This window comes from Pyxicephalus adspersus, chromosome 1 (assembly GCF_032062135.1).
Source record: "Pyxicephalus adspersus chromosome 1, UCB_Pads_2.0, whole genome shotgun sequence".
Classification (NCBI taxonomy): domain Eukaryota; kingdom Metazoa; phylum Chordata; class Amphibia; order Anura; family Pyxicephalidae; genus Pyxicephalus; species Pyxicephalus adspersus.
Window position 1 is genome coordinate 8,715,858 of NC_092858.1, and position 19,304 is coordinate 8,735,161.

Genomic DNA, 19,304 nt, shown 5'->3' on the forward strand with positions numbered 1-19,304 from the left:
GCAAAGTTACAAGGTGTCATATGAATGCAGCACCGTCTGGAGACACCAGCCCATCATAACACCTTGTAAGAGAGACATGGGGCAGCTGTTACCAGAACTCTCACACTATAAAAGAGCTGAAACAAAAATAAATAGAAGAAAAACGACTTTTGGCCTACAGACAGGAACTAAGGAGGCTGCATTAGATTTCAGAAAGTGGGATAAACACAATGACTTCAATTACAATTATTTACAGAAATCCGATTTAAATATTGCTACATAGCAATAAACAAATCTAATTGCTTGCTATGGATTTTAGAATATGGCATATTCTTTTTTGGTTCACTGTATACGCATAAACGTTTTCTTTTAATCCTCTCCATTACTGTTTCATAATACCTGGGGGTCCTCTATAAGGCCAATCTATAAAGTAATAAATCTAAATTTAGAGGACATTCTCCAATGGCGAATACTCCTCGTCCACGTGTTTTTCAATGGCAGCGATTGATCCTTCACCGGAAAATGTTTGGGCAATATCACATTTACTTTGGTATGATAAGTGTACCCAAATCATTTTTAAAGGCCAGTGTCAATGGGGTTGGTCAGTAAATAGTACTCCAAACCATGCATACATTGTCAACAGTGTATGCATGGTACAGCACGGTGGCTCAGTGTTTAGCACTCTGGCCTTTGCAGCGCTAGGTCCCAGGTTCGAATCTCAGCCAGGACACTATATGCATGGAGTTTGCAGGTTCTCCCATGTTTGCATGGGTTTCCTCTGGGTACTCCAGTTTCCTCCTACTTTCAAAAAACATGCAGTTAGGTTGACTGGCTTCCTTAGACTGTGATAAAGACATAGGACTATGGTAGGGACATTATATTGTGAGCTCCTTTGAGTGACACCAAGGGATACGACTATGGACTTTGTACAGCGCTGCGTAATATGTTGGCAGTATTTATATAGCAAGTAGTAATATTAATAGTAATTATTAATATTACCAGTCCCCTGGTATCCAGAGTCCCCACCAGTTGCCTTGAAAAACACATTATAAAATTGCTCTACTATGATATTTTATACTAGATAATTTTAATTCATTTTCTAATCTTTGTTCCTTTTTCTTTACCCATCTTCCCTCAAATTTTCTCTATCCTTACAAATACAAATCCTTAACAAATCCACCCCATATCCCAGTAATGATTTCTTTTAATGCAACCCACAGCTGAAAAAATGTTCAGGAGAGAAACCTCCTTGGTGTTCTGAATAATAAGTATTTTTAAATGTCAAAACGGTACATTTAAAAAAAATACTTAATAATTTGCCACCTGGTCCCATCCTGCAGCCGCACGTATGCACTGCCTGGCCAACATCTGCGTTCCCTGGCCTCACGTCTCCCAATGTTCACACACTGGGGACGCAGATGCCAGGCAACACTGAAGGATGCCGCGGGCACGTAGGGATCAGGTAAGACTTGAAAACTCCCTGGCAATTCCACCCTGAATGTGGCTTGGGGGTTACTGTTTTTGGTATGGATAACTTACCCCGAGCCACACTCCTGATTACTGCTAGGGAGATTAAAAGGCAGAAATATTTGACAGTACAGCCTGAATGACAACCCGAGTTCCTTCATGGATACAGTAGTGGACTAAATAGCCATCAAGGGACAGAGAATGTTACTGGCAGAATTATCAGCGGAATATAAAAGAAATGAATTAAGGAAACAAATACAGCCACTGCATCTATTGAAGGTAAAGTATGAATGAAAATGTAACTAGGTTGGCGCCCTTAAATATTGCTGAGGAGAAACAAAGAGCAACTTGGCAAATTTAAAAGGTTTTTTTTGTTGTAAGGAATTAAGGCAAAACTAAACCCATGATACTCACCTGTCTCCATTACCTCACAGGGCGCCGTCATCATCTTATAAGCATCCTGTAGACGATCTTCATCCAAATTGGCTGGGCTGGGATGATGCAACTCCTGTGCAGTAGTCAATGCCCGGCACATACGGGGTAGCCGGGATTGCCGGGTAATCTGGCAACCGAAGCTGAAGCACCACCGCTTATTGACAGATGCCCGTAGCGATCAGGCAGGTAGGAGGTATTTTTGCAGAAGGGATATCGCCTGTCCCTTTTTGCAATAATGCCCTGTGTGATAATGGTTTTTAAAAAGTGGAACTTTAGTTATTATTAACTAGTATTTATAAAGCGCTGATATATTACGCAGCACTTTACAAAGCCCGTAGTCATGTCACTAACTGTCTCTCAAAGGAGCTCACAATCTAATGTCCCTTGAGCTAATATGCCTACAATAGTCATGTCATTACCACAGTCTGAGGTCGATTAAATAAATAATAATAAATAAATAAAGGGATGTCAGTTAATCTAACGGTATGCTTTTGGTTAATCTTTAAGCAAGGAATAATATTTAGAAACTAAAGCCAACAACTCCGCTAGAATTCCAGTTTTGCTTTCCATAGATTTTAGGAACAGGCCCTTTTGACTTGATCTGAGCACATAACACATACATTCCAGTAGGTGGTGCTGTTGGCTAACAGACCTAAGAGTTGTGGAAGAGAAAAGACAGGAAAGGAGTAAAATCCTGCGCTGCCAGATGAGCTGAAGCTGTGATACTCACCAGACACAATGTTACTGCTAATGATTTTTCCTCCAAGTGTAGCCAGAGATTTTGGCACAACAGTGATTATGCTTCCACTGGTTGTCTTTACATAGGTGGCACCAGGAGTAGCCGCCATACGAGCGCCAAGAGCGGAGCTGACAGCTGGTCTTGTGTATGTGGCTTGGGCCCCTAAGGAATAGGAAAAGGCAAAGCTTAGAATGTTTAAATGATATAATATAAATATAATAAACACAAACCCCATTGGTGATATGGTTCTAAAAAATACTGCTTCCTTTTTGGTGTTCGGATACCTTTAATACCATGAATCACTGACACAGCATGAATATATAAAGATCATGTGACCAGCCAATTGTCACACAATTGGCTGGACAGTTACCTGTATGTTTATTTTAGGTGTGTGACGGACTACTGAAGCCAAAAGATACCCTTATATTACAGTAACTGTAGTCATAGTTTTAACTTTTTCTATACCCCCAAAGTAAGGCAAAATGAACTCTCACCGCTTGGTGTGGTAACCAGTTTAGTCGTCATTATGGCCCCATTGCTGCTGACAACCATGATGGGGGTGTTGCTGCTGCTACTCAAGGCAGCAGACACTGGCTTGGGAAGGATCTTACTGGGCTGAACTTGCTGTGTGATGATTTTAACACCTGCAGGAGAAAAATATATTTATTAGTACATAAGAAAAACCAAACAGACTTTTGCAAATTAGTCAGAATTATTTTTAAATGGATGCTGCAAAGAGCATCTAGGCACCAGAAGGTTAATCCACAAGAGCCCCAGGTTGTTGCCCTTCACAATACAAGTGCTCACCAGATTCCTGCTTTATCTGTATAGTAGGCTTCATCCCTGGTGGCACTTGAGGAGGTGGGGTGGGAGACGGCTGGGTAATAGTGGACGCTTGTGATAATGGAGGAGCTTGCGCTGATATTTGGTGGATCTGATGTTTCGGAGACTGCTGGTACTGCTTGGGGAATTGCGCCAGGATCTGCCCAGGGGAAGCTACCAGGGTCTTGGGGGAAGGCAGCCTATTGGAGGGCACTTTTACCGTAGATGTTGAGGTACCTGGATGAAAAGATAAAGCAAACAGTCATCCAAACCAATCTAACATTTATGCCTGCCTTGCTTTCCTCCATGCATTGGCAGCAGAAGAAAAAGTTTGCTGAGAGCGTGAAGAATTCCATGGGACTGCTTATGTTTTTTAGACTTTGTACACAAGGTGGGTTTAGCACCGCCATTTAGGTGTGCACCACACACTTGGGAACACTGAAATGTTTCCCTCAAAAAAGTACAATGAACAAACTCTTACAGGACACATTTCTAAGATTAGATTACCTTATTCTTAAATTATTTTCAGCATAACGATTCTGTTAATATATCTATCCAAGGAATACAACTTCAGTGCTCAACCCAGAAATTTTTTAAGCTGGGTGGTAAGAAATTGTAGGAGGTTGGAAGCCCCTGTATTGTGACCTAACTCTTCAGTAACCACCCAAAAACAGCCGGATGGTCGCAGGAAAGTGCCGGGTGGTGCACCTGGGTAAAAGGGGCTGGGGAAAATACTGAACTTTAAAAGCAAAACATGCCAAAAAATAAGATATTAACTAAAACAAGCTTTTGATCTAATAGTCATCTTCATTAATCAACTTTACCCCACAGCACATTTTTTCGACCACTAGATATCTAATGGGCCGCCTCATTTAACCCAAGTCCCCTGAGCCCCAGTCGTCCTAGATCCACCCCCTAGTCTGTGTCCACACAGTAAAAGGAGGTGCAGCATAGGTATAATATTTTCACCTGTCACAATGGCTTCTTCTTGTACCAGGAAGCAAAGTGTTCCTTCTGCTATGTTACATAAAGACTGCATGAGGCCGTTACTAGGTCATATACAGGTATTACACACTGCTTTCATATATAGGAAAAAAAAGTAACCTGTTTCCAGACTTCTCATAGCCGCCCTAGACTCAGAAAAAAAAGGTCATAATGCTTAATGCTCCCTAAACTAATACCTTTATTTAGGATTTGAGCTCCTGCAACCACATGATGGCTTATAAGGCCCAGCTGGGGAAATTCTGTAAGCAAACTTGTGCAGCCAAAGCAACCGGTTAATTTTAAGACCGCCAACTACTCAACACCTATTAGCCTACCCCTGAACCTCTGTGTAAACTCAAATGTTCTAATCAGAGCTTGCACAAGACAGTCGTTCTTATACCAGGAAGGGAAGGAAAGTCAGCCCTGACTAACAAATTACGACTGGCATACACTTTAAAAGTGTGAAATGCAATGATTTGTGAATTTGGATATTCTGCTGGAACTGGAACACAAACTAGACCAGAAAAAGCCAAACTGCCCTGGGCAATCAGCCAGATCTCAGTATGCAGATATTGTCTACAGAGCTCTCTTACCTTGTGCCATTGTAGACATGACCAAGGATGGTGTTGAAGAGACGACTGTGGTGACAGCAATACATCCTGTAGACAAAGAAGATGATGGCGCATTGGTGGTGGTGCTTCCAATGACAGACTGTGCAGAGCTGACTACAATAGGTGGCTTCTGGGTGGTGGAGGTTATGACAGACGTAGGAACCAGTTTAGTAACTGCAGCATAGTTGTGGGACTTCGATAAAATGTTTGGGACAAATGTAGAACTTGGGGACGTTGTTACAATTATCACCTGTTAGAAAAGAAAAAAGTTTAAATAGGAGGAAAATATATTTAGAAGTATTGATCTCAGCACTGGAAACCTTGGATGTTTACCTTCTGAGTGGAAGTGTTTGTGGTCTGCGTAGTGGGTTTGGTAAAAGTAATCTTCACTGGAGACATGTGAGGCGGCAAGGAGTTGGCAATGCTCTGCATGATGTTACTCATTTTGGGGCTTGCGGAGACCGGCACTGCTATAGTTTTCGATACTGGCGTTGCTGGTTTGGGGACATCTTTCAGGACCACAGGGGACGAGCTGCTGGAGTTTGTCCGGCGGCGTTTTCTAGGCTTCTCGTCATCATCTGAACAGTTGACACCTAAAGGTCAAAAGGTAATTCATGTATAAACTCGTCATGTGTGACTATGCTCTAACACAAGCAGGAATAACTTGACTTGTGCCACAACAGTTCCATAGAGGAATTAGTGTCAGCATTCCAGATTTAAACTCAATTTATTTAAACCCAAGAACAAAAGTTTATTATCACAGTTGGTGGGTGCATTATTTCTTTTTTTAAGCTCTCCCCCCCCCCCCCCCCCATCACCCCTTTTATTTGCACCTGGCGATTCTGCCAGTAGTTCTTCCTGTCCTAGAGTGACAAAGTTTACTGTACTAAGTCTATGAGGTAGAAACATTATCATTTCAGAGCAGGGCTACAGATCTTTATACCCGCTCTACTCCATAACAGAGGGAGGCATGCGGTATCAAAGCATTTTGATATTTGAATATCTCCTGCTAAGAGCCAACCCACTGATTGCATCAGGGCTCAGGGATCTTAAGAGGAGTACTGAGGCAGGGTGTTGTAATATTCTCTTTATGTCCACAGGAGAAGCTCCCTCCACTTTGTATGGGTTGTAGATACTGCAAATCTTCACTTACTTTTTACATAGACTGTGCTGCCGCTGGGAAGGACAACCACATTGGATGCTGGACTAGCAGGCCGAGGAGACTTGACCGTGGCAACACTTCCACTGGGGACTGGGGTGGATGTAGGCGTGGATGTTGTACTTGTGTAAGAATAACACACGACCACTACAGAGAGAAGCAGAACAGATGTTGGTCATAAGCTGATTACATACATAAACTGCAATAATGTATCTCTCAAATACATATCAGTGAGCCAAAAGATTTCTAATGCTATCCAGTATGCCCTCATACGTTTCATATGTCGGGTAGCGGCTAAAAGACATATATATCTGTGTGATTGAGAACATGTTTATGAAACCAAAAGACGGATTTGGATAACGTGACATTAAGCTAATTAGCTAAATTTCCCACAAAGCATTCAATTGAATCTTTATGTAGATCCGTCAACTAACCATTGATGGCCAATCTCTTAATACACCCTGACAACATGTTAAAGACCATACTATTAATTTTTTGCATAAATTACCTAACAGCCTAGAAAAAAGGTGATGACTGGGCAATCAGCAAATTAAACAGATTATAGCCATACAAGGGAGCCGTTTTACTCAACAAATTAACATTAGCTTTTCTGCCTATTCAATCTTGAAACCTGGCATAGCCCTGCCAAGTAGCATTTTACCTAAAGATTCCATGTTCTCTGTTACATGTTAAACAGTGATCTTTTCTCCATACCCAAACCTACTTCACCGGAGCTCTTTGTCAGTATATATCAATAGAGCACATCTGATAGATTGCAGGTGCTGCCCCCTCTCATTCTGAGTACTGCTGAAGGTCCTGAAAGATGCTAATACTAAGGTACATTTGCAGCTTTAAATACCTACAAAATCTTGTGCTGGGTCCCAGGTTCAAATCTTGGTCGAAACACCATCAGAGTATGTATTTAACACAGCTTAAGGTCAAATTGGGTGGGCTTGGAGATTGTATGTTCTCTTTGTGTTTTACATGTTTTTGAAATGTGAGATGAAACCCATGCAGTCAGGTTAATTGGCTCCCCCTCTCCAAATAGGCTCCCAGACTTAGGACTATGGACCAATGACATATGACTATGTTTAGGACATTAGATTAAGAGCCCCTTTGAGGGACAGCTAGTGACATGACTGTGAAGCAATGAATATCATAGCTTTAAAAGTATTTATATAATCATATACTAATACTACACTATATAATTATTCTAAAACCCATGCCATATTGTCACAAACTAAACATACTTAAAATATTAAGAGGAGATACCACCTTCCTCACCTTCCTTGTTCCCAGTCTCTGCAGGGTCTGGAAGTGAAGAGTTGTGCTGTCCAGCAGCATTCGCTATGGCATTGGCAGTGGCAGTGAAAGCCGTCTGTGGAACTAGGCGTGGCATCAATGGTACCAATCGTCGGCCCTCGATGGACCATTCAGAAGAACTGTTTGGGCCAGACATGCTAGAAAAGACAAGATATCAAGAATAATCACACAACATTGATCAAAACAGGATCAACAAGACTTACAATCAAGAACTCATGATTTTAAAAGAATAGGCTTACTTTTATGCAAAGTGCTTAAGGAAAATAATAGTACAGGAAGACTGTTATATATGCAGTTGAAATACAAATTTGTTAACTACACAGCCTATTTTTTTTTTACTGCAGTCGAGCCAATATAGCTTGATCAAGACTGCAACGGTACACTGACAAAGCAGCAGGTTACAGATTAGGTCATTTCTTTGCTCTCACTTCTCTAATCTGTAATGTCACCATAGGGTGCCTGCAATTTGGGTGTGCCGTCAACTTGCTACCTTTATTTTACTAGAGAGGATTAGTAGCCAGAACAGCACCCTTGTCACTATGATGGTAAAGGTGGGAATTTAAAACAAAATTATATAGAAAGCATAAACAAAAAAAAAAAAAAACTGATTGAATGTGTGTGAATATTAACTTTTCTAAGCTGCGTAGGAAGACGATGTAGGCAGGTGGCAGCCCCTGTATTGTGAGCCAACTTTTCATTAACAACCCAAAAGCAGCCTGGTGGTTACTGAAACGTCTCGGTTCGGGGAGAACAAAGTAAATGGAGTATTATTGTTCCTATAGTCTTACTTGTGAGCGATAGTGGTGAGGCGCTCATCGTTCACTGCTCTGCGTACCTCGGCACGGTGGCGTTCTGTAGAAATGCTAAAAGAAATAATATACCATATATTATATATAATACAGTTATAGATCAGACCAAAGATCAGTGTCACAATCCTATACATGATCAGGAAAGGTGTCCAACGAACAAACAGGTGAGGGGGTTTATTTTCAGAAAGGTTGAAGTAACAATAAAAGTGAAGTTGCATGCTTCATATATTGCTTCTAAACAATAGGTGCTGTTAAACATCAAACACATAATATGCTGTGCTAGGAAGAATAAAAATACTGATAATTGCTGGATCAAACTGATCTCCAGTTTTAAGGATTTGGTGTTTTCAGGCCTTAATTATATAGCATCCTGGTTCAGATAATCAAGATGGCCAAAGATTGTATTTAGGGAGAGAAGAAGATTGTAGTATCCTGCGATGGAATGGGTAAAGGGAAGTATAGCGGGTTTAGTTCTGCTTTCATAGGTGTTGTTTTGGAAGTTTTAAGCTTTCTTTTGATGTTACGTATGTTTTTTAAAGAGGAACTGTACTCAAAACTCAATGAAACAAAAAAACAAAAACCCACTTACCTTCAATCCCGCAGGGCAGTCCGATCACTTCGGGGGTGTCCGGCATCTGGTCCCGCGTTGTCTCGGCATCCGTCCCGGAGCCAGCACTCCAGGCGCCGCCATCTTAGTCTTTTCTGCTGGGTTCTTCATCCTACGTCACCCAACCCAGGAGCATGCATGAGATTGGCAAATTTCTATCTTTGAGCAAAAGGGCTCCTTTCTGCACATGCCCGAGATGCCTGAGCATGCACAGAAGGAGTGCTCAAGAGCCTCCCGGGATGCCTGACATAAGTATCCTAGGAGGCTTTGTGCTCCAATTAATTCTTGACCGCCTAGGCTGCCGAGAATAGGGGGACCCTATACCCTATGCACCCTTTAAAAAAAAAAAAAAAAAAAAAAAGGTGTTGCACCTTTTATGTAAAGTGAAAATTCTGAGTTTAGGTACGCTTTAACTTTATATATTTCATGGTAGTGTTTGTACCATTTAAATGACTGTAGACGGTTGAAGAGACCATTCTGATGATTTGTAAAAATAATTTGTTTGAAGTTTTACTATACAGAGATTTCTCTCTCCATACCTATTTTTTAGGCTGCATAAAAGACAAACTTATTTAAAAGTTTCCAATTTTGCCATTATTTGTTGGATGCAATTTTTCTTCATCCGCTTTAATACAATTAACATAAAAACCTACCTCAGGACTTTAGAAAGCTCTCCTAGAAGGTCCTTCTTCTCTTTGCTGAGATCTCCCTGGGCACGGAGGGCACTAACAACACCCGCATACGCCTCCAGCTCTGAAAAAGTAAAACATAAATCAATATTGTATAGAACTCATGAAATCATATGAGGTTGGTAGTACTGTGCAAAGCCATACAGAGTGACTGGATCATTTTTTTTTTTTGACTAATCGCTTTTGTATTCCAAGTGATACGATCAATGCTAGGGGTGTAACTCGTCTTTGAATATTTTTTTTTTTGGTTATTATGTTTTGCTGCATTAATGTTGTGTTATCATTGCTGCATACTTGCATCAACCAGGACTACCTAACACATGGAGGAGTCCAAAGACGGAGAAGGAAGAACTTCACACGACCAGCCAAAACAGATTATTACATGGTAATGGTTAAAAAAGTCTGGAGGGAGAGGAAGTCATAGCACAGAGATCATATTACACTTTAATAAGTAAATTTAGGCAATGTAAACATGATGCCATTCACCAAACAGGCCGTAGTAGGCTTACAATAGTCAGAAATAGAAGTATGCGGTCAGCTCTTTCAAAAAACTGTGGCTCCAAAACCAGCTACAAAGGATTTTTATGAATTAAATAGCTTATCAAGAACTGAGTACATCAAATAAGAGGTGGACAGGGGAGACCCAACTAGATTTCTGACTGTTGAGGGGTTCACTTGTTTCTGAAAGAGAAATAGCCCTCATATTGAAACCACACAAATATCCAAGCTTTAGGCTCAACTCCCTTTGAAAAGTCTTCCTATTCTGTTATTCTGATTCTCAGGCTTCATTTCCTGTTCCAGGTCAGAGACTCAAAAGCAATGGCACCAATTACTGAAGGAGGTCAGCAAGGGCCTAACATTTAGTATTCCATATTACCTTTTGGTAGCATGATAATTAATATATTATTAGGCTAACACAAGAAATCAGTCTTTAAACACAAAGAAGTAATTATGGTTAAAGAGCAAATCCATCTGAAAAACAGATTTTAAGTTATAGCTGGAACCTGATTGGCTAATCCTGTCCACCATCATCTTGGATAGACAAATGACGAACCCTCCAGACATTGCACCTCTTACAGTGTTCTCCCCGGCCCCTTCTAGCTGGGCGCACCACCCGTCACTTTTCAGAAACCACCCGGCTTAAAAATATTTCTTGGTTGAAGACTGCAGCTGTTATACCGGTTCCTCCTATTGCCTTCTTCTCCAGAATACAAAAACAAAACCAAAACGTTTCAGCATGGATCGTGCAAACCTCTCATATTGTAAAGAAAGCTGTAATGAACAGACAGCAAAAAGTACTTTCCCCATCACCTCGGCACTGCCTGAAACCCAAGGGAATCAACACAATTCCCTGGAAAACAAGCTATGGGGTAAAGGGTCCACATGCAAACCNCCAAACAATCCCCCCCCCCCCATATATAATGATGGAGGTCTGTGCGGTCTCATGTTGAGCTTTCAAAAAGCAGACAGCCACAGAACACTGAGCAATGTGTTAGCCTAAAACACAGCCACAAATTGTCACCTATAAAGCCATCAAATGATCAAATCCACCAGTAAACCTGAGGAGAATTTGACAGCCAACTGACTGTAAGCAACCAGTTTCCAGTTTCAGAAGCGCTGGCAAATATCGAGCAAAAGTTCACAAATCGTGCCATGACTATGAACAAATGAATGGGGACACAATCAGGAGTTTCCTTTAGTTTGTGCTTTACTGAACAATAGAAAGCGGAGAATCGTGTACATTTGTACTGTTTTGTTTGATTACAATCAAGCTACTACCAATCCAAAAAGTCTGGTGGGCCAGGTTAGACTATGTACACACATGCAATGATTGTCGTTGTAAAGGATTCTTCACGATCCTTTCCAACGACAAAAGACTGATGCTGATCAAGTGCTGTACATACAACTCCAAGGAGAGAGAACGATGGAGCGACATCCCGCTGTCTTCTCTCCCTGTCATTATTATTACGATCATTCCTCGTCCGTGGATCTGCTAGCGAGCCCTGTACACACCAGATTCTCGTCAGATATCAGCCCTGAGGAGAATATCGTACGAGAACCATCTGACGTGTAGCCAGCCTTAGGCACAGAATTGGCAGTGGATCTGCTCACAAGTACTAAGCCTAAGTTTGCATCGTTTTTTTTTCTTTTTTAATAAACCTGCCCTTGGTCTGTAATATATTGTCTGATTACCCGGCGTTGCCCAGGTATTTATTTATTGCAATCTTATACTAATATATACTATATAATACTATTATATTATAAGGTCCCATGGCTGAAATGTGTCGATGCATTTCCTAGTGATGGTGGAACATAGCAAGTTTGCTTGAAATGTCTCCATGTGTTTTTCTTGTGATGACACACATACATCCAAATAAAGCTCCGACATATAGCACAGCGCTGTACCAAGATGGCTGGTGCACTCACATCAGTCTCAGTCATATGTATAGCAAGTTTGGTTGAAATATCTCCATGCCCTTTCCAGCGACCGTGGAACATACATACATACAATTTTATATATATAGATTATCCTAAAGCAGTGTTTTTCAACTTTTTTTGAGCCACAGCACATTTTTTTACATTGAAAAAATCCTGCGGCACACCACAAAATCAAAAATGTTACAAAATGACACTCTGTATCTAATTCTTTTGTCTCTAAGAATAAACAAGAAAACTGTTACCTACTGCCACCCACTGACATGGAAGAGTATTACATTACTCCGCCAGTCACTACAGCACAGACACTCGACAATGGTAATTAGATAATTTCCCACGGTACACCTAAAGATCTCTCATGGCACACTAGTGTGCCGCGGCACAGTGGTTGAAAATCACTGTCCTAAAGGATGTGTAGACTATAAATGAAGCAGTCCCCATCTACAAGGTTTGGAATCCTGCTCAGCACAGCCCTAGTCACACATTTTATTCTGTGGGTTGTTACTCATAGAAGTCAGAAGGCCTGAACTGATCAGAGTGTAAACAATTGGCATACTCGGTGTCTGTATGTCAGTAGGTATTGAGCTGTGCGGAGAGTTGAAGGATTAGGGTTTATGTGAAGTCTATACTGCAAAGCTAGAGCCAGGAGCAGCACACATCTTACTTACATTCATCTAACACCGTGTTCTCCCCAGCCGAGCGCACCACCCGACACTTTTCAGTAGTCACACGGCTGTCATCATCCGGCTGGGCTTTGTGATAAGTCAGTGAGACTTTGCAGCCTGGCAGCTCTGCTATGGAGATCTCTAATTTCTATTATCACTCCCATTACTCTGCCAGCAAACACTGACAAGTCTTACTGAACGTTCTCTTTTACATTTAAGTATCATTGTGCAGACAGTGGAGTCACAGAGCTAAAATTCAGATCACCATCTGCTGCCACCGGTGAGCCCTGATATACTACGTGTATGCTGTATAAGGGCGAAGTCACAATATTATTAATAAACTGTGTTTATATAGCGCCAACATATTATGCAGCGCTGTACATTAAATAGAGATTTAAAAAAAAATGGATAACAGTGGAACAAAATTTTTTCATCTTTTTTTTTCCCATTTAGTTGGAGGCGCTACATGCAACATTCAAGATTGGTTCGCCATCCCAAAGGAGCTGACCTGACTTAGGACAGCTTGTCACTGCTATGACTATCACATCTGAGGGTTGTGTAAGGGTTCCCACACATTAAAAAGGATAAGAAACTGAGTTATAGATTTGCATAGGGCTGAGGAATCTCCTCAGAAGTGAGCCAACCCCAGTACTATTGCATGCTCCCTATGCAAGGAACTGCATGCAATGACTACTGGTAGTACCCGGGTTACATATGAGATAGGGAGTGTAGGTCTGTCCTTAAGTTGAATATGTAAGTCAGAACAGGTACATTATTTTAATAAATGCAATTAGGACAGATGTTTGTTTCACCATAATATTAGGCAGCATGGTGTCACTGTACAAAATGCTCACTGTGAGTGAATCACAAAGCAAAAAATAAAATAAATCTTTATGGAGCCTAGACATTCATTACCTTCTGGAGAAAGCTGTGCTTTGATATGCAAAAAGAAACAACTGCAGAGTTTGTCTTGGTCATTAAAGAGTTACAAGAGGCTGCAGAAGGAGCTCACCCCCCTAAGATCACCCATAACATCAGCTGTGTTTAGCAAAAGATTTCTTCTGCAAGTCATGCAAGCCCCCCCCATCAAGCCTCTGTCCTGCACACAGCGAGCAGGGAAGGAGTCGTCGTTATGTCAGATGTCCTTAACTTGGGAACTACCTGTATATGCTGGGGGGGGGGGAATTATAGTGGACCTGTTGTTTATAATCTTGCATGTGTTTCTTTAACAACTTCCGCCGTTACTCCCAGCTCCAGGGGTAGCTACATATCCTGCAGGAAGGCTAAAGACTTAGGGGCACGTGCGTGTCCCATCTTTGCAAAACCCTTCCATAAATCCCAAAAGCTTTTCATATTTTATTTATTTTAATAAATACAGATTGCAGGGTACCCTGCATAATGCAAATAATATAAAAGCAGCAGAAATGAGAGCATGGTCACATGACCCATATATGTAAAAGGTTTTCTCCTCCATCATTATATTTTCCTGGCTGTTACACGGCTTTACTCTCTTACAGAAACCTAAACCTCATTTTTAATGCAAGCAACAAATATTGTGTAGGAAGGACTTTAAATAGAAAAGCAGCAGTGCTCCAATTATCGTGCAATAGGCACTTTGAATAGAAAATCAGCAATGTTCTGCAGCTTTAAATATGAGATATTTAGTTTTGTTCTGTCTCAGAACTCAGCTGCAGGCTAAAAATGTCAGCTTCCATTGGTGGGTTTATTACATGCTTGGTGACAGGTTCTCTTTACTCCTCTCTTTAGGAAATGACATCTAATCATAGAAGGAGCGCCACCTGCTGGAGGAGCCCCGCACACACCTCCTGTGTTTACATTCACTGGGTAGCACGTTGACGTCAGTGAGGAGGGGGCGTGTCCTCCATCATTTATACACAGAGGAAGCCGCGCATGCGCAGTGTCCTGTCAGGGGATACAAGGGAGAATTGGAGGGAATAATTACCCAGCTTGCGGAGGATCCTTTTACACTCATCGCGGCTAAAGTCCAGGAGGGTGGGCCACACCACAGGCATCCTGTCCTGACGTCCTGTGCGGTCACTCAGACCTGGAAGGCATCACTCTCTGAAGCCCCTGTCACTTTGCCGAGGGGACCCCTGTGACAGCAAGAGCCCGTCCTGTCAGTGGTAGACCGGTGGCGGGATACTTGGAGAGTCCTCGTCAGAAGCGAAGCGCTGAAAGCCTCCCGGCCCCTCCAAAAGGAGAAGCCGTCGCTTGGTCAGCACAGATCCAGCGGGTTTGATTGCGGTTCCCTCTGTCAAGATGGCGCGCCGGTAGCATTGCGCATGCGCGGGACACGCCGGAAGATATGTTACTTGAAGCCGATTGGCTGACGGGCAGCTGAGACAAACACAGAGCGGAGTAGGAGGGAATGAGCGTAGAGACATGCGACGGAAGCCAGCGAGGGACAATAAAAAATAAACTATAGCGAACCCTGGTTGGTACTGCAACACAGGAGGACTCGGTATTTTTCCAATGAAATAATAGTTCTATCTCAATGTGATCTACTGAAATCTTTCTTGTAAAATTTGCCTACGTTTTGTCTACTAAACCCAGTTTTCTCTGTCCTGGCAACCCTGTAACATCTTGGAATTCATTGTCATTTATCTTCTTTCTCCTGGGACAGGTTCCCCTAAAAGTTCCAAAAAAATTTTAAAGCATATATGCAGCTTAAAAAAAGTGAGTATTTTTTACAGCACTGTTCAGTTATTCTGCCTCACTGCTTAAGGCAAAGACTTTCTATTCTGAGTCCTGACTCATTCCACCTGAGATTAGAATAATGGATCTAGGTGCCAGGATAATATAACCTTAACATAGAAGGAAGCTATTGGAAGAATGGATGAAGACAAAAGCAGCAATGCCAGCACCAGAGGAGGACAATCAAAGGGGCAACTATAGCATAATGTGCAAGTATCTCATGCATATTAGCACATTTTTTTCTGTGCTCCTGGGTATGCTGTACACTGCATTGCCGAACTGAACATATAAAAGTGTTTCCTGAAAATAAAAAATACATTTGCTTCTCTTGCTACTCTTACTACTCTTACTACTCTTACTAGCAGCATGGTGGCTCAGTGGTTAGCACGCTGGCCTTTACAGCGCTAGGTCCCAGGCTTAATTCCCAGCCAGGACTCTATCTGCATGGAGTTTGCAGGTTCTGCCCGTGTTTGTGTGGGTTTCCTCCAGGTACTCCAGTTTCCTCCCACATCCCAAAAACATGCAGTTAGGTTAATTGGCTTCAGCCCAAAAAAGTTGATCCTAGGCTGTATTAATGACATATGACTATGGTAGGGACATTAGATTGTGAGCCCCTTTGAGGGACAGCTAGTGACATGACTATGGCCTTTGTACAGCGCTGTGTAATATGATTGCGCTATATAAATACTGTGTAATAATAAATGACACTCCAATAATGGGAAATGCCTACCTAAAAAACTAAATGGTATGGATGGGGGGAACCATTGAACATGATGGAGGGATTAGGAGATTGGTGCTATATTATTAACCAGGTTTTATATAGCGCCAATATATTACGCAGCGCTGTACATTAAATAGGGGTTGCAAATGACAGACTAATACAGACAGTGACACAGGAGGAGGAGAGGACCCTGCCCTGAAGAGCTTACAATCTAGGAGGTGGAGGAAGTAACACACAATAGGAGGGGGATATGGAATCGTGGGAAGTAGTGAGGACTTAGGAGACAGAATAAGACGGGTAGGCGAGTTTGGAATTTTAAGAGCTTTTTTAAATGAGCAGAAAGTAGGAGCAAGCTAGATAGGACGAGGAAGACCATTGCAGGGAGTCTGGGCAGCTCTAGAAAAGTTGCTTTTTTTGCTTAATTCTTCTTGTCCATTCATAACCTGGGGGCGGATCCATGACAGCCTAAGATCAGAGGAAGTAAATGACACTGGCTGACATTTTCCCTTGAGAACTGAGGACATCTAGTGGTGGAAAAGAAGTACTGCAATCTGCAATCTCCAGATTCTTTTTCCTAATGGTCTATTCACTTTTTTTTAGACTTGACTGAAGTTTTGCCTGAACAAACATTAAAGATATGAGCATTATTCTCCTTTACATCCAAAAAAAATATGATATAATTTGATTTTCTTTTAAATTCCAATATTATTTAAAAATAAAATACAACAGGGAAAACCTGTCTCAGTTCAGATTACAATGATTTGCAAGCTAATAATCTTATCAAACCGGAACACCATAAGTGATTCGCATCTGTTTAACATTATCTAACTGTACAGCATATCAAAATGAAATGAACACATCATGTTGTGTCTGTAAAGAGCACTGCCAAAAATATACATTTCCCTTCCCGAAACACCTGCCTGACATGAAAGGAAACAACTGTGATGAATAACAGTAAAGGAGAAAAAAAGGTTTGCAGAATTTCCCTTCGAAAGTATACAAAGAGAACTTCTATAGAGGAAACCGAGTCTACCGATCGTTCTAGCAGCACATAATGGGATTCCGCTATGATGTGTTGATGGATTGGTCTGGGTTATATTGCATGAGACATCTCCGGGTTATGTTTTACAGACCGCAAGATTACCCAAACCGTGACATCTTACACCCAGCGCTCATTTTTCCGGGAATATTTCACACCAAACCGCATGGGAAAAGCTTGGGTCAAAATGTACAGATTTATCTTCCCGGAATAATGCTTAAAAAGTCATTTTTATTATTAATATGAATAAACAGTATTTATATAGCACCAACATAGTACGCAGTGCAGTACATAAATAGTGGTTGCAAATGACAGATACAGACAGTGACACAGGAGGAGGCGAGGACCCTGCCCCGAAGAGCTTACAATCTAAGAGGTGAGGGAAGTAACACATAATAGGAGGGTGATATGGAATGGTGGGAAGTAGTGAGGGTTTAGGAGACAGAAGAAGATGGGTAGGTGAGTATAAAAAGATGGGTTTGAGTGCTCTTTTAAATGAGCAAAAAGTAGGAGCAAGCCGAATAAGACGAGGAAAACCATTCTAGAGAGTCGGGGCAGCTCTAGAAATGTCTTGGAGCCGTTCAGAACTGAATTAATGGCCCCAATTTATTAAAGCTCAGGAGAGGATACACTTTCATCAATGAAGCTGCGTCATCCAGCAAACCTGGAATGGATCTGGTCAAGTATTCCAAACAAATAGCAAATGACTTTGAAGAAATCCATTCCAGGTTTGCTGGATCACCCAGCTTCACTGATGAAAGTGTATTCTCTCCAGCCTTGGAGAACTTCAATAAATCAGGCCCAATGATTATATCCTATGGTCTATACAGCGTCATTGGAAGCCAATAAAATGTGTTGCATGCACATGTGATCATAGGATCAGGGCCATTTTGTGAAATTTCTTTGCTTGTATATGTATTAATTACTGCACTACAGATCATTGTTTGCCAAAAAAAACACTTCTTTCTTGTATTTTTTTCAAATACTGCAAGTCATAAATTATGCCACAAAATCACTAAAATCACATTTTTCCCAATTTTGATGTTTGATGGGAACCTTAAATAAAGCTCCTGGCTGAACACTTGGTTTGGGTTCACAGTGAATGCTTGAGAATTGCAAAGTTTAATCTTTTCACTGAAGTTTGGAGGTTCAGAAACTTTTTACAATCATCCACAGGGTTTGCTGATGAGCAGAATAATTGGATTGACGTCCCCAACCACTACTCATGGTCTTACTTTGAGTTCCCTCTATTTGAGATCAGTATTCATCCTACAAAAATCATTCACCATAGGAACACATCGGATTCATTCTACCCTCCCTAACATTATTCTCTTTTTGCCACAAGATGTCTTCAACCTTTCTCAATCCAGGGACTTACTGTAAGTGCCCAGCATTACAAGCATGCCCCCTAAAGAAGCCTTACAGTCCCCAAAATGACATAGAACGTATACGGACGGATCATTGAGAAGACAGCATGGCACTGTATGGAGAAAAAAACAAAACATTACCCCCTTTTCCATTACTAAACACCAGACATTCATGTTTGGCCATGGCAAGGGGACACCAAGTATGTAATAGAATGACCCAATGTCTTCCTGATGGTGAACACCCTAAAATAGTTTAAGGGTGTAAGTGGTTGCCAACTCGTGGTCTGTGAGAAAATTTGGTCCGTGGCTCTGGCCAGTGCGCCCCCCCAGCGGAGTCAGGAGAAGGACCGTACTGGGGGTGCGCACCGGCCAGACCCACGGCTCATGTCCCCCATACGATGGCTCAGGGTGGTGGGTGGGTTGTCTTTGGATCGGCTCAGACCTGCGATGGGATAGTGGGCAGGTTCTGGCATCATGACGTCACTCTGGGGGAGATTTCTTCCTCTTTAAATAACACACGGCTCCCCGGTCCCAAACCCGTAAGTTTAGTGGTCTGTGGGTCCGAAGGTTGGTGACCACTGCTCTAAAGTAAATCGATCTTCCATAACAGCCCCATATGGACAGTGGACCCACTGTCCACACATAGAACAAAGTAAAAGGTGAAAAAAATTTAAGTGTATTCAATCAAAACCATACAATCATACAATCCAGTATAACATCAAACAGTTAAACATTTT

General features: G+C 41.7%; 1 protein-coding gene across 6 annotated transcripts in view; it reads right to left on the minus strand.

The window, feature by feature from the left end:
- EMSY (EMSY transcriptional repressor, BRCA2 interacting) overlaps window positions 1–15,029 on the minus strand; it is a 33,423-nt gene extending 18,394 nt beyond the window's left edge. For 4 of the 6 annotated variants that reach the window (XM_072401816.1, XM_072401785.1, XM_072401794.1 and 1 more), the window contains exons 1-10: window positions 14,689–15,029; window positions 9,589–9,688; window positions 8,308–8,382; window positions 7,472–7,656; window positions 6,191–6,343; window positions 5,371–5,630; window positions 5,020–5,287; window positions 3,428–3,679; window positions 3,115–3,264; window positions 2,612–2,782 (exon numbers count right to left, since the gene is read on the minus strand). In XM_072401816.1, coding sequence (XP_072257917.1) covers window positions 2,612–2,782; window positions 3,115–3,264; window positions 3,428–3,679; window positions 5,020–5,287; window positions 5,371–5,630; window positions 6,191–6,343; window positions 7,472–7,656; window positions 8,308–8,382; window positions 9,589–9,688; window positions 14,689–14,758 — 1,684 coding nt within the window. In that variant the 5' untranslated portion in view covers window positions 14,759–15,029. The remainder of the gene's footprint in view (window positions 1–2,611; window positions 2,783–3,114; window positions 3,265–3,427; window positions 3,680–5,019; window positions 5,288–5,370; window positions 5,631–6,190; window positions 6,344–7,471; window positions 7,657–8,307; window positions 8,383–9,588; window positions 9,689–14,688) is intronic. The other 2 variants (XM_072401805.1, XM_072401774.1) reach the window with 1 other exon arrangement.
- Window positions 15,030–19,304: the final 4,275 nt, after the last annotated feature.